This window comes from Embiotoca jacksoni, unplaced genomic scaffold (genome assembly GCF_022577435.1).
Source record: "Embiotoca jacksoni isolate LCO1_2020_lvr unplaced genomic scaffold, fEmbJac1.0.p SCAF_106, whole genome shotgun sequence".
Classification (NCBI taxonomy): domain Eukaryota; kingdom Metazoa; phylum Chordata; class Actinopteri; family Embiotocidae; genus Embiotoca; species Embiotoca jacksoni.
This window is the reverse complement of record NW_027185237.1, coordinates 516,038-531,037: the sequence shown is the minus strand read 5'-3', so window position 1 is coordinate 531,037 and position 15,000 is coordinate 516,038. Positions and strand designations below refer to the sequence as shown.

Here is a 15,000-nt window from a genome sequence, read left to right as displayed (position 1 = left end):
TCACCAGGGGACTATAATCCCATACAAGGGTTGTAAATGCTTTGAACTAATCAACAACTGGAGCTGCCAGAAGTTTCTTCAATTAAACAAAGATAAAACAGAAGTCATTGTTTTTGGGGCCAAAGATGAACGATTGAAAGTCAGCGCTGAGCTTCAATCTCTGATGTTAAAAACCACAAACTGAGCCAGATAATCTGTAGTTATGGATTCAGACCTCAATCTGAACACACATATCAAGACAATTACAAAATCAGCTTGCTATCACCTGAAGAATATATCAAGGATTAGAGGACTTTTGTCCCAACAGGATTTGGAAAAACGTGTCCATGCATTCATCTTCAGTAGACTGGACTACTGTAACGGTGTGTTCAAGGGTCTCTGTAAAAGGTCAGTCAGAGCGCTGCAGCTCGAGTCCTCACTGAGACCAAAAAACTGGATCACATCACTCCAGCTCTGAGGTCTTTACACTGACTTCCTGTCCAACATGAATCCACTTTAACATCCTGCTGTTGGTTTATAAAACACTGAATGGTTTAGGGCCAAAATACATTTGTGATCTGCTGCGACTTTCTGAACCATCCCGACCCCTCAGGTCGTCCGGGACGAGTCTCCTTTCTGTCCCCAGAGTCACAACTAAACATGGAGAAACAGCGTTCAGTTTTTCTGATCCTCATTTCTGGAACAAACTCCCAGAAAGCTGCAGGTCTGCTGAGACTCTCAGCTGCTTCAAATCAACAGTGAAGACTTTTCTGTTTGCTGCCTTCAATTGAACCAGATTCAAGGATGTTGATCAATTTCCTGCATTTCTGCATTTTATTACTATATTTTATTTCTTAAACTGCTCTGCAACTTTTATTCTATTTTTAGCTTGTTTAATGTTTTAATGACTGTTTTTAATGTTTCGATCAATGTTCTTAATTGTTTTTAAATTTTCTTTTCCTTTGCCTGATGTTTTGATGATTTTGTTTTATATGAAGCACTTTGAATTACATTGTTGTTGAAATGTGATCTACAAATAAACTTGCCTTGCCTTCATTAATTATCTTAAATATTAAAAAATATATACAAATAATTAAGGAATTTGATGCTTGAAAATCAATTTAAAGCTACAAATTCATAAAATTCCCTCCAGGTGTTCTTGAGATTCTTGATCGGTGGATCTGACCGATCTGATTGGAAACCTGACGATACTACGTCCCGCCCACCGATAGCTGTAACCTGACTGCACCACAGGCCTGTCAATCAAACAGACACGCCCCCTAAAACAGGTCTTTTTTAAACTTATTTTCTAATTGAAGGATTATTTCCAGAAGGAGTTTACCTAATGACACCGTGATGATTGACTGATGGAGTCTTTGTTGGAGCCCCTAGTGGCCTTCAGTGGTATCACACTTTAAGACAGTTCAGAGGGAGGTGCTGCAGGTGTTCCTGGTTGTTACTCCGGGCTCTCACATGTCGCCGGGTCTGCTGCTGCAGCTCGGTCCTGGTCTTCGGCCTCCTGTTGTCCGATTAATCTGATTCTGATCGATCTGTATTTGTTGGGGATTCGACCCAAGAGGCTGGTGTAAAGATGAGTATTGACCACTACAGGGTTCCAGTCAGAGAACAGACATCTGATTGTTCCACACGTTACTGGTTTGAGTTTAGCACACAGTATTATAACTTGAAGACAGATGGAAAGATGGATTTGAACAATGGAGAATGATTTCGAAAGATGGAAAGATGGAATGATTGAAAGATGGAGTTTCTGAAATAAACACAGAAAGTGAATTACAGAACTGAATTATCAGCAATAGTTAACCTTAATTAAGCATTAATACACATTCACAGGAATACAGGCTCGCTAGCCAGATTAGCCACTTAGCTCAGCGTTGGGCTATTATTTGAACGGCTAATTGCATAACAAACACTTACTAACACCAAATGCACTTAAGAACATAAGTACAGCTATAAAAGGAACCGTTTACCACATAAATCCAAAGTTACAGTACTATGACATCATCAATGACTCGATCTGACTATACTGTCGGTCCTGCGTAGCATATACGATTAGCGCAACCGGAGGTGGAAACAGTTCGCGGCGTCAAAATAAAGTTTCAAGATAAGAGCGTCATAACCGTGTTGTCTCTGTCCATGAAGAATTGGCAACAGCCGCCCCCACATTTGAGCAGCAAATGTGTAATAACAGGAATTCTTCATGCATCATTAGCATCATCCTTGAGCTCAGGGAGCTGGATCAGATGAGCAACTGGTCTTGTGTAGACTTTACTGTTCACCAGGACCTCTGCGGTCCTGATACATCCGTCCTGACTAGGGACTGTCTTATAAACCTTCCCAATGGGCCACCGAGCCCTGGGAAGCGATGGGTCAATGATCAGAACGACTGAACCCACAGTGATGTTATCAGTGGCCTTCTGCCACTTCTGCCGTGTTTAAAGAGTGGGCAGATAGTTCTGTGTGAACTGGATCCAAAACTGGTCCACAAGTGTTTGACAGTAGTGCCATCTCCGTCTTCCCATGCCTGCGGGGGCATATGCCACTTGAGGCAGCGATGCATCCCCCCGCCCCATGAGAAGGATGTTAGGAGTGATGGGGTCAGGGTCAGCAATATCAGCTGACACATACCCTAGTGGTTTCGAGTTTAGGATCCCTTCGACCTCCACTAAGGTCGTGTAGAGGACGTCTTCGGAGACTGACTGGCCTCCAACTGCAGCTTGAAGGCCGGCTTTTATGGAACGAACCTCTCTCTCCCATACTCCACTGAAGTGAGGAGCGCTCAGTGGGTTGAACTTGAAGTCGATCCGGTATTCCATCAGTTGTTCCTTCAACTGTGGTTCCATGGCTGCGAAAGCCTCACGGAGTTCTCGCTCAGCGCCACGGAAATTGGTACCGAAGTCTGATAGTATCTCCTTCGGTCTGCTGCGCCTCGCGATGAATCGACGAAGAGCAAGGAGGAAGGCATCTACATCCAGAGAGTTGAGGAGTTCAATGTGGATGCTGCAGGTCTTGAGACACTTAAAGATGGCACCCCAGTGCTTTTCCGTCCTCCTGCCTATCTTGACCAGGTAAGGGCCAAAACAGTCGACACCTGTTGAGTAGAAAGGTGGACAGAGGAGCTGGAGGCGCTGTGGTGGCAGGTCCGCCATCTGCAGGACTTTGGGCTGAGCTCGCCAGCGTTGGCAGGATGGACACTTGAGCTGGTGGTGTCTGACAGCTTGTCGTCCTCGCAAGATCCAATACTGCCTTCGCAGTTCTGCAAACACCCGCTCCGTACCCGGATGGAGCAGACATTCGTCCATGTGTTTGATGAGGAGCTTCGTTGCTTCGTCTACTTGTTCTGTGTCCTCCTCTCCTCACCTCCCGTGGCCACGCCCCTCACTGGTCCCAGCAGCTGCAGCCACTCACCCCTGATCACCACCTGCAGATGTGCTGCATCTCCCTGATCACTTCCCCGGACTATATGTACCCTGCCGCTGCACAACTCTGGTTGTCGGTTCATGTGTTAGTCACCCGTCCGTCCTCTGTCTGTCCTCCGTCCGTCCTGTTCCTTCTGTTCCTCCTGCAGAGCTCCCTGTCGGAGTCACCAGTCGATGGAGTTGCCCTCCCGACTCGGAGGATTATAGACTCTGTTTCTTCCAGCGGTCCTGTCCGCTGGTCTGCCGGCTGCCCTGCCAGCCGTGTCTCCCTGGATCTGTCGGTTGATTTGCCCTCCCGACTGGAAGCAAGTGGACACGATAGGTGCCACCTTTTTGTTTGTTTGTTTGTTTTTGTTTAATGCAATAAAGACTGTATTTTGGAACCGATACCCGAGTCTGTGAGCCTGCATTTGGGTCCTGGTAAACACCACCACATAACAGCTTAACATGTTCGAGTAGCACGTGATATTTGTACTTCTAAGACAGTTCTGTATGAGGCTCAAGCAGGTTATCTACAGCCAGCTTCAGATTAGCAAACTCCTTTTCGCTGTCAGTGGAGAAGTCTGGGATTTTGGGTGTTGGCACATCGTATGCAGAGCGGTGTGGCAGACCAGGGCTGTGTGGGGTCACAGTCTGACCTGATGGCAGCTGCATCTGATGAACTGTAGATGAGTTACCTCTGGGGACAGGTAGAGTCTGCTCGAGTGCTGGTGTTGATGAAGGCACTGGAGCATAGTGAGTTGGACCATAGTTGGAAGAGGCGTGAGGCATCACTTGTGGTGAGTGGTAATGCTGTGCGGCTGGATAGCTGTAAGAGACCGCTATAGGCTCATGGACCGGAGCAGGAGCAATCAACTGTCCACGTACTTGTCCTGTATCACCACAGGAGCGAGGCAGCCCTGAGGCATGAGGCTGCAATGGGTCTGGCCTGGTAGGGTACTGCTGGACCAGAGGAGGTGTCATCATGCCTGATGACATTACAGAACACGAGGAGCCCGAACGCTCCAATGAGGCTGGAAGAACAGAATTTAGTCTCTGTTCTCCTGCTATAGGAGTGGAGGCTCTAACTTCGGTCTCGACCTCTGGTCTCCAAGACGTGTGTCCTGTTATAGGTCCACCAGCCTGAGGCTCCGTGTCCTTAGCCAGCTCTTCTGGCGTTGAAAGCGAGCGACTTGGGGAGAAGAGAGACATCTGGGGTTGAGGGAGATGAGGGTGTTGATGGGGGGTGGTGCTCTTCCTGGTGTCATTATCCTCATCCATCTGTTCTTCCATCAGGAAGGAAGTGATGTGCTCCAGCAGCTCCTGACGACAACGTCTGGTTTCATACTGCTGGAGTTTGTGTGTCAGTTGAACCACTTCAGCGTCCTCTTCCTTCTCATTCCTAGAGATGGATTCGATGAGTCGTTTCAGTGAAGTGGTGTTCAGCAGGACATCGGAGCTCGGGCTGTGTGAGGCTGGACGTCTGTCCAGATAAGAGGCTGCATCCTCTGCTCCTCTGTAGAGTGGGAGGGAAGGGCAGGTCGCTGTGGACTGTAGGCAAGGACGTAGTCCTCAAGATGTTTGGGGACGCGATGATGTCTCACATGACGCTGTTGATCTTCGAAATGAGGCTGTTGGGTAAATCTATCTTCAGATGCCATCTTCTGTGGTAGTCAATTAATCCGGCTCGAAGGACCATTTGTTGGGGATTCGACCCAAGAGGCTGGTGTACAGATGAGTATTGACCACTACAGGGTTCCAGTCAGAGAACACAGACATCTGATGGTTCCACACGTTACTGGATTGAGTTTAGCACACAGTATTATAACTTGGAGACAGATGGAAAGATGGAATGATTGACAGGTGGAATGATTGACAGATGGAGTTTCTGAAATAAACGCAGAAAGTGAATTACAGAACTGAATTATCAGCAATAGTTAACCTTAATTAAGCATTAATACACATTCACAGGAATACAGGCTCGCTAGCCAGATTAGCCACTTAGCTCAGCGTTGGGCTATTATTTGAACGGCTAATTGCAGAACAAACACTTACTAACACCAAATGCACTTAAGAACATAAGTACAGCTATAAACAGAACCGTTTACCACATAAATCCAAAGTTACAGTACTATGACATCATCAATGACTCGATCTGACTATACTGTCGGTCCTGCGTAGCATATACGATTAGCGCAACCGGAAGCGGAAACAGTTCGCGGCGTCAAAATAAAGTTTCAAGATAAGAGCGTCGTAACCGTGTTGTCTCTGTCCATGAAGAATTCACAACAGTAGTGATGTTACGAGATGTGCCGACGCTTCGAAGCGTGTGTGGAGTAATGGAGGGGGCGTTTCCTCGAAGCGTGTGTCGAGGCTTGCTTCATTTAGGGGAGGAGCCAAAAACGATGACATCCGAAGCCTCGCTGCCCGGCTGTACCACGTGACTGCTTCCGGAAGTGGTTCAGATTTTGCCGGGAGGTTTGACGGCAATATAAACCCCTCAGGCTCCATTCAAAATGTGGGTTGTTGGTGGAGAGTTGAGGTCAGTTGAGAGTTTGGATAGTTTGGAGAGTTTAGAGAGAGAGAGATAGTTTGGAGATTTAGGAGAGTGAGGAGAGAAGGAGGTGATAAGATGGAGCCAGATAGGAAGAGGAGGATTTCCCCTGTGGGAACACTTTGATTTGATAACTCCTAATAAGCTAAATCTAACTCTATTTCAGACACATTAGGTTTGCTTATCAAGAACTGTATTTTTCACAGTTTCTTATTTTATTCAAAGGTGAGGTGTTTATTGTGCTCCAAGGAGTTGGGGTACAATAACAACACCTCATCCATGCTTAGTCATAAAAAAGTCATACTATAACATGTCATCAGAAATATGATCAAAAAGTCATATTTTGCACGACATGCTATAAGTATGACTTCCGTTCAAGTTACGTAAGCCAGCATAGTGGTGCACCTGTCAGCGTTGTTGTATCTCTGTCTGAAGGTATCAGGTTCAATTCCCACGTGGAACATTATATGTGGAATTTGCACGTTCCTGCAAAACTAATAACCTTAAAGTAAATTTTGTCATCCATAATATGGATTACTAACTTCTGCATGTAGTCCATAATGTAAAACATTACATTCAAGCAAGAACATGCAATAAGTTGTTTCATTCTTTTCCTTTCACTTTGCGGTTTTATTTTTTTCAATTTAGAATATATGTATAAAGTACTATCTAAACTCTTTTTGTCTTAACTTGAAGAAAAACATTATAATTAAGAATTAAAACTGCAACCTATAAATCCATCGTCCACAAATATTCATTCAAATGGACCAAAATTGCCACAGACATTCTTTGGATAGTAGATATACGTGTTTTCAAGGAGGTCTGCAGTGATATTAAATATCTTCCTGTAATGTGTTGTGAATGCAAAACTTTTTCAATTTCTCCAAACGTTTCAACTTCACTAAAAGTTGAATCACCATCAACAGGTGGAATCTGAACCATTAATAACAACCTTAGTGAAGTAGAATCTTTTACCTGTTGAGTTAACCAGACTGTTGGCTGAGTCTTTGGAAGCTCTGAGTGAACTCCGTGGTACACTTTCTCCTGCCACGACTCATTCTCTGGTACCGAAGATAGTCCTGCGGTCTACGACGCCGACTGCCAGCTGGAAACGAAGTCGTGAAGACACGGGTTCGAGCCCGTATACACACATATAAACACACACACACTCATACACAACCCGCCCCCCCATGCATGCACGCAGACACAAACACACACACATACAGACACAAACACATGAAAATACAAAAATACACACACACACAGTTCACTCAGACACAGAAAGTGAGGAACAGTTTGTAACTTCTGTAAATCAGAGCATCAGTGCCCCCTGTAGGTAGAACAGTAAATTTCAGGTGACTCACCTGTGACACCTTTCTTTCTCTGGCTGTTCAGAACTTCTCTAATCTGCCTGGAAACAGCTGACTGAAAGATGCTGATTGGTTCAAAGTATTTCCGGAGAGAAAGTGAAAGAGTTGAGAAGCAGAAACAGACGGAACGAATACAGATTCAGATTAATCGATATTTTCTAATACAGATCGATCAGATTCAGATTAATCAATATTTTCTAATACAGATCGATCAGATTCAGATTAATCGATATTTTCTAATACAGATCGATCAGATTCAGATTAATCGATATTTTCTAATACAGATCGATCAGATTCAGATTAATCGATATGTTGGTCTTCCAGCTGATGTTTGTGTCTCTGTTCCTCCTCCAGACGACGAGTTCAGGTACTGAAATTCTGCTGTAAACAAGTTTCTGTGCTTCAGTGTTTTTACGAAGGCTCACCGGTCTGTTCATGTCTGATCTTTATCAATTATTTTGATGATTCATCATTTTAATGACTTATTGTTTTGTTTCTAAGAGGTCATAACATTGAGATGTGTCATCATGTCCTACAGACTTTGATGTTTTTAGAACTTTTACGTTTTAAAGCTGCTGCTGAAGTAATGCAAAGGAACTACAGGAACACTGTCCCCTACAGGCAGAGACAGGAACTACAGGAACACTGTCCCCTACAGGCAGAGACAGGAACTACAGGAACACTGTCCTCTACAGGCAGAGACAGGAACTACAGGAACACTGTCCTCTACAGGCAGAGACAGGAACTACAGGACCACTGTCCTCTACAGGCAGAGACAGGAACTACAGGAACACTGTCCCCTACAGGCAGAGACAGGAACTACAGATTATAGTTTCTGACAAACGTATAAATGTAAAAGTATTAATGTAAATATTATTAAATTGATGTTTCCCTTTTACCCATAATGCTTTGTTCCCATCAGGTTCAGGACGACACTCACTGTGGATGTTGGCTTCGTCCATGTCAGGGTCAACTGTGTTTCCAGAGTTCAATATGGTCCTAATGCTGGACGACATCCAGGTTGGTTACTATGACTCCACGATGGACCAGGTGATGAGGGTCGGGGGTGGAGGTGAGAAGGGGGCGGAGCTTGATCTGGGCCAGCATGGCATGTCTTTGCTGCAGGAGATGATCTTCAACATGAGGGAGAGACTTAATTGGTCAAAGCAGAACTTCAACCTGACAGGAGTCGTCGTCCATCAGAGGCTGGTGGGCTGTGAGGTTCTGGACGGGCAGCCGGTGTTCATCATGTTCAGGGACGCCAACAACAGGCAGGAAGTAGAAAGCTTCATGTACAACATGACGCACTTCACGGTCGCCGGCAGCGACAGCTGGAAGATCTGGTGGGACGTGTGGAAGAGGACGTACGCTCAGACGCTCTACACCAACTTCTACGTACCGGTCTGTGTACGGTTTCTTCAAAACCTTCTGGACCGTGAGAAGAACCTCGTGATGCGTCGGGTTCGACCTCGAGTCCGCGTCCTAACGAAGCAGGTGGTGGGCGGAGCTCGAGTCACCTGCCTGGCCACAGACTTTTACCCTCGCCACATCAACCTGACGCTGCTGCGGGACGGCCGGCCCGTGGACGAGGACGAACTGACCGGCGGCTCGGTGCTACCCAACGGCAACGGCCTCTACCAGGTGAGGAAGACGCTGACGGTTGACGACGAGGAGCTGCGGAGGAAACACAGCTACACCTGTGCAGCGTCTCACCTGAGCCTCGACAACCGAATGGAGGTGAGCTGGAGGGCCGAGTTCTCGCGCTCGCACAGAGTTCCCGTCGTCTCCGTTCCCGTCTCCGTTTTGAAGCGTTACCGTGCCTTGCATGAGAATAAGGAGGAAACTGGAGCTTCACCCAGCCAAGGTAAGTCATTACAATATTACAAATGCACCATCACAATTTTTCCCTGTTCACTTTTGTTTATTGTGCAAATAATATTGTATGTATTTATTCTCTTTTAACCAGCCACCAGAAAACCAGAGCTGGATGAAGCCCTCGTCTCCATGATAGTGAAGGACACACAGCCCTTCAGTATTGTGGATGATGTTGGATTCAGGGCATTTGTGTCCAAACTGGATCCTAATTATGTCCTCCCTACAAGGCAGGTATGTATGGGTGCATGCATGAAACAAATGAGTACTTTATTGTGTCTCACAGTTCAGCACTATATATGTTTTCCTTGAGGCTCTGAAGGCCATGGTGGAGGCCAAGTATGAGTCAGCTAAGGAGAAGGAGAAGGCTAAAGTGGAAAAGGTGGCTGCTGTTAGCCTTACTTCTGACATGTGGACATCCACAAAACCAAAAACTGTTGAGAAACTGTTATTTCTGAATAAAAATGAATAAAATGTCCCCTGTCCTGTACATCATTGTCCTCGTTACACAAACACTTCCACTGTCCTCTGCCTGCTTAAGCCCATGACATTTTCCTAAAGTGACAGAAAAACATTATTACACAACCTGCCATATCATATGATACGACCATTTTGGGAAAATTTACACACACAGAATACATTCAAAAAATATTTTATTATGCACATATGTGATAATTTATGTACAGAAATTATTTGGTCATACATTTTTGTAATTCATAGTCATTCCCAACAGCCATAACAGACACAAAAATTCAAGGCATCACATTATGTGGTTCAGATACAGCTGCCTGTCATTATACACTTGGCCAGTAGGTGGTTTCGTGTTCACATGAAGCTTCGAGTAATGAACCCTTTCTGGAACCAATTGGCTGAAGTGGTTAATTGCCTCATGAGGCTTCATCTCACCATCACTAGGTCTCGACCTCTGTGAACCTTGTGTGTTACCTCGGCGGGTAAACTGTGAACCTCGTGTTGAAAATGCTGGTTATTTTTTGAGAGTAGAGTACGGCTGGAACAGCACACAGATGGGACTGCGGCAGGCTGGAGACAGAACCGGGTCAGAACAGGGGATGTTAAAACGAGTAACCGGACTTACTGCTCACCGGCCGGATACCAACGTAGGACATCGGACGGACTGCCGCCGGTGGAGTGTGAGGCCGGGGTAGATGAACTGCCAGGTGGTGATCACCTGGATTGTCTGCAGCTGTGCAGGCTGATCAGGGGCGTGGCCATGGGAGGAGTCTGGAGGCGGGCAGAGGAGGACACAGACCAAAACACCAAGCACATGGCAAACAACAACAAACGGGAATGACAGAACACATCCGGAGAGATCAGGGGAACAAAAGGTGAACACAGGATTAGACAGGGATCCTGACAGCCAGAGAAAGACAGGTGTGTCACAGGTGTGTCATCACATTCCTTCTCCATTTTATGAAGTTTAATCTGTTTTTAAAAAGTTATTTCTGGAAACGTTGGGACACCTTTTTAAATGCAATAAAAAAAATTAAAATTAAAACAAGAATCTGTGATTTGTTTTTTTAAAACTCACGAAACTTTATTTAAATGATAAAAATACAAAGAAAAAGATTTCCAGATTTCACTGGAAATCGACATCCACTTAAACACAGACAGTAGCAGAACTTCAGTCTTCGTATTACTGGATCTCAGTGCTGCATTCGACACGGTCGATCACAACATACTACTGGACAGACTAATAATCTGGGTACGACTCTCTGGCACTAAACTGGGTTGAATCCTACTTGAAGGACCGAGAATACTTTGTCAGAAGCTAATTACACATCAGAGCGCACTAAAAGGATGTGGTGTTCCCCAAGGTTCAATTCTGGGGCCTCTTCTGTTCAACATCTACATGCTTCCACTGGCTCAGATTATGGAAAGAAACAATGCGTGTTGTCATAATTATGCAGACGACACACAAATCTACATAACTCTATCACCAGGGGACTATAATCCCACTCAAGGGTTGTAAATGCATTGAACTAATCAACAACCGGAGGTGCCAGAAGTTTCTTCAATTAAACAAAGATAAAACAGAAGTCATTGTTTTTGGGGCCAAAGATGAACGATTGAAAGTCAGCGCTGAGCTTCAATCTCTGATGTTAAAAACCACAAACTGAGCCAGAAATCTGTAGTTTTTGATTCAGACCTCAATCTGAACACACATATCAAGACAATTACAAAATCAGCCTACTATCACCTGAAGAATATATCAAGGATTAGAGGACTTATGTCTCAACAGGATTTGGAAAAACGTGTCCATGCATTCATCTTCAGTAGACTGGACGACTGTAACGGTGTGTTCAAGGGTCTCTGTAAAAAGTCAGTCAGAGCGCTGCAGCTCGAGTCCTCACTGAGACCAAGAAACTGGATCACATCACTCCAGTTCTGAGGTCTTTACACTGACTTCCTGTCCAACATGAATCCACTTTAAAATCCTGCTGTTGGTTTATAAAGCACTGAACGGTTTAGGGCCAAAATACATTTGTGATCTGCTGCGACCTTCTGAACCATCCCGACCCCTCAGGTCGTCTGGGACGAGTCTCCTTTCTGTCCCCAGAGTCACAACTAAACATGGAGAAACAGCGTTCAGCTTCTATGTTCCACATTTCTGGAACAAACTCCCAGAAAGCTGCAGGTCTGCTGAGACTCTCAGCTGCTTCAAATCAACATTGAAGACTTTTCTGTTTGCTGCCTTCAATTGAACCAGATTCAAGGATGTTGATCAATTTCCTGCATTTCTGCATTTTATCACTGTATTTTATTTATTAAACTGCTCTGTAACTTTTATTCTATTTTTAGCTTGTTTAATGTTTTAATGACTATTTTTAATGTTTCAATCAATGTTCTTAATTGTTTTTAAATTTGCTTTTCCTTTGTCTGATGTTTTGATGATTTTAATTGTTTTATATGAAGCACTTTGAATTATATTGTTGTTGAAATGTGATGGACAAATAAACTTGCCTTACCTTCACTAATTATCTGAAATATTAAATATATATATATAAACAAATAAGAAATTTGATGCTTGAAAATCAATTTAAAGCTACAAATTCATAAAATTCCCTCCAGGTGTTCTTGAGATTCTTGATCGGTGGATCTGATTGATCTGATTGGAAACCTGACGATACTACGTCCCGCCCACCGATAGCTGTAACCTGACTGCACCACAGGCCTGTCAATCAAACAGACACGCCCCCTAAAACAGGTCTTTTTTAAACTTATTTTCTAATTGAAGGATTATTTCCAGAAGGAGTTTATCTAATGACACCGTGATGATTGACTGATGGAGTCTTTGTTGGAGCCCCTAGTGGCCTTCAGTGGTATCACACTTTAAGACAGTTCAGAGGGAGGTGCTGCAGGTGTTCCTGGTTGTTACTCCGGGCTCTCACATGTCGCCGGGTCTGCTGCTGCAGCTCGGTCCTGGTCTTCGGCCTCCTCCTCCTGTGTTTCCATGGCGACACCGTCAGACCTTGCCCTCCTCCTCCTCCACCACAGCACCATCAGCAGCAGCACCAGCAGCAGAACGGAGACGGGAACGGAGACGACGGGAACTCTGTGCGAGCGCGAGAACTCGGCCCTCCAGCTCACCTCCATTCGGTTGTCGAGGCTCAGGTGAGACGCTGCACAGGTGTAGCTGTGTTTCCTCCGCAGCTCCTCGTCGTCAACCGTCAGCGTCTTCCTCACCTGGTAGAGGCCGTTGCCGTTGGGTAGCACCGAGCCGCCGGTCAGTTCGTCCTCGTCCACGGGCCGGCCGTCCCGCAGCAGCGTCAGGTTGATGTGGCGAGGGTAAAAGTCTGTGGCCAGGCAGGTGACTCGAGCTCCGCCCACCACCTGCTTCGTTAGGACGCGGACTCGAGGTCGAACCCGGCGCATCACGAGGTTCTTCTCACGGTCCAGAAGGGTTTGAAGACTCCGGACGCAGAACGGTAGGTAGAAGTTGGAGTAGAGCGTCTGGATAACCGTCCTCTTCACCACGTCCAACCACATCTCCCAGCTGTTGCTGCCGGCGACCGTGAAGTGCGTCATGTTATACATCATGCTTTCAAAGTCCTGCCCGTTGGTGGCGCCCCTGAACATGCTGAATACCGGCTGCCCCTCCAGAACCTCACAGCCCACCAGCCTCTGATAGACGACGACTCCTGTCAGGTTGAAGTTCTGCTTGGCCCAATTAAGTCTCTCCCTCATGTTGAAGATAATCACCTGCAGCACAGACGTGCCGTCCTGGCCCACATCAAGCTCCCCCTCCTTCTCACCTCCACCCCCGACCCTCATCGCTCGGTCCATCGTGGAGTCATAGTAACCAACCTGGATGTCGTCCAGCATCAGGACCATATTGAACTCTGGAAACACAGTTGATCCTGAGATGTGCGAAATCAACACCATCAGTGAGTGTCGTCCTAAACCTGGTGGGAACAAAGCATTATGGGTAAAAGGGAAACATCAATTTCATAATGTTTACATCAATACTTTTACATTTATACGTTTGTCAGACACTATATTCTGTAGTTCCTGTCTCTGCCTGTAGAGGACAGTGTCCCTGTAGTTCCTGTCTCTGCCTGTAGAGGACAGTGTTCCTGTAGTTCCTGTCTCTGCCTGTAGAGGACAATGTTCCTGTAGTTCCTGTCTCTGCCTGTAGAGGACAGTGTTCCTGTAGTTCCTGTCTCTGCCTGTAGAGGACAGTGTTCCTGTAGTTCCTGTCTCTGCCTGTAGGGGACAGTGTTCCTGTAGTTCCTGTCTCTGCCTGTAGAGGACAGTGTTCCTGTAGTTCCTGTCTCTGCCTGTAGAGGGCAGTGTTCCTGTAGTTCCTGTCTCTGCCTGTAGAGGACAGTGTTCCTGTAGTTCCTGTCTCTGCCTGTAGAGGACAGTGTTTCTGAATTTCCTGTCTCTGCCTGTAGAGGACAGTGTTCCTGTAGTTCCTGTCTCTGCCTGTAGAGGACAGTGTTCCTCTAGTTCCTGTCTCTGCCGGTAGAGGACAGTGTTCCTGTAGTTCCTGTCTCTGCCTGTAGAGGACAGTGTTCCTGTAGTTCCTGTTTCTGCCTGTAGAGGACAGTGTTCCTGTAGTTCCTGTCTCTGCCTGTAGAGGACAGTGTTCCTGTAGTTCCTGTCTCTGCCTGTAGAGGACAGTGTTTCTGTAATTCCTGTCTCTGCCTGTAGAGGACAGTGTTCCTGTAGTTCCTGTCTCTGCCTGTAGAGGACAGTGTTTCTGTAATTCCTGTCTCTGCCTGTAGAGGACAGTGTTCCTGTAGTTCCTGTCTCTACCTGTAGAGGACAGTGTTCCTGTAGTTCCTGTCTCTGCCTGTAGAGGACAGTGTTCCTGTAGTTCCTGTCTCTGCCTGTAGAGGACAGTGTTCCTGTAGTTCCTGTCTCTGCCTGTAGAGGACAGTGTTTCTGTAGTTCCTGTCTCTGCCTGTAGAGGACAGTGTTCCTGTAGTTCCTGTCTCTGCCTGTAGAGGACAGTGTTCCTGTAGTTCCTGTCTCTGTCTGTAGAGGACAGTGTTCCTGTAGTTCCTGTCTCTGCCTGTAGAGGACAGTGTTCCTGTAGTTCCTGTCTCTGCCTGTAGAGGACAGTGTTCCTCTAGTTCCTTTGCATTACTTCAGCAGCAGCTTTAAAACGTAAAAGTTCTAAAAACATCAAAGTCTGTAGGACATGATGACACATCTCAATGTTATGACCTCTTAGAAACAAAACAATAAGTCATTAAAATGATGAATCATCAAAATAATTGATAAAGATCAGACATGAACAGACCGGTGAGCCTTCGTAAAAACACTGAAGCACAGAAACTTG

The 15,000-nt window shown here is 45.8% G+C and overlaps 2 protein-coding genes across 2 annotated transcripts in view; one reads left to right on the top strand and one right to left on the bottom strand.

The window, feature by feature from the left end:
- Positions 1–7,550: 7,550 nt before the first annotated feature.
- Positions 7,551–9,824, top strand: LOC138214993 (class I histocompatibility antigen, F10 alpha chain-like). The gene is made up of 3 exons (XM_069176906.1): positions 7,551–7,686; positions 8,242–9,183; positions 9,286–9,824. Exons 1-3 carry the CDS (start codon positions 7,629–7,631, stop codon positions 9,501–9,503), a joined length of 1,218 nt encoding a protein of 405 aa, XP_069033007.1. The 5' UTR covers positions 7,551–7,628; the 3' UTR covers positions 9,504–9,824.
- Positions 9,825–10,720: 896 nt separating this feature from the next.
- Positions 10,721–15,000, bottom strand: part of LOC138215002 (major histocompatibility complex class I-related gene protein-like) — a 4,422-nt gene continuing 142 nt past the window's right edge. Inside the window, exon 2 of the mRNA XM_069176918.1 lies at positions 10,721–13,615. Coding sequence (XP_069033019.1) covers positions 12,585–13,615 — 1,031 coding nt within the window. The 3' untranslated portion in view covers positions 10,721–12,584. The remainder of the gene's footprint in view (positions 13,616–15,000) is intronic.

Coding starts and splice junctions, on each gene's coding strand:
- LOC138214993 (XM_069176906.1), top strand. CDS start 7,629: ATGTTGGTCTTCCAGCTGATGTTTGTGTCTCTGTTCCTCCTCCAGACG. Junction 7,687..8,241: donor CCTCCAGACGACGAGTTCAG/GTACTGAAATTC, acceptor TGTTCCCATCAG/GTTCAGGACGACACTCACTG. Junction 9,184..9,285: donor TGGAGCTTCACCCAGCCAAG/GTAAGTCATTAC, acceptor TCTTTTAACCAG/CCACCAGAAAACCAGAGCTG.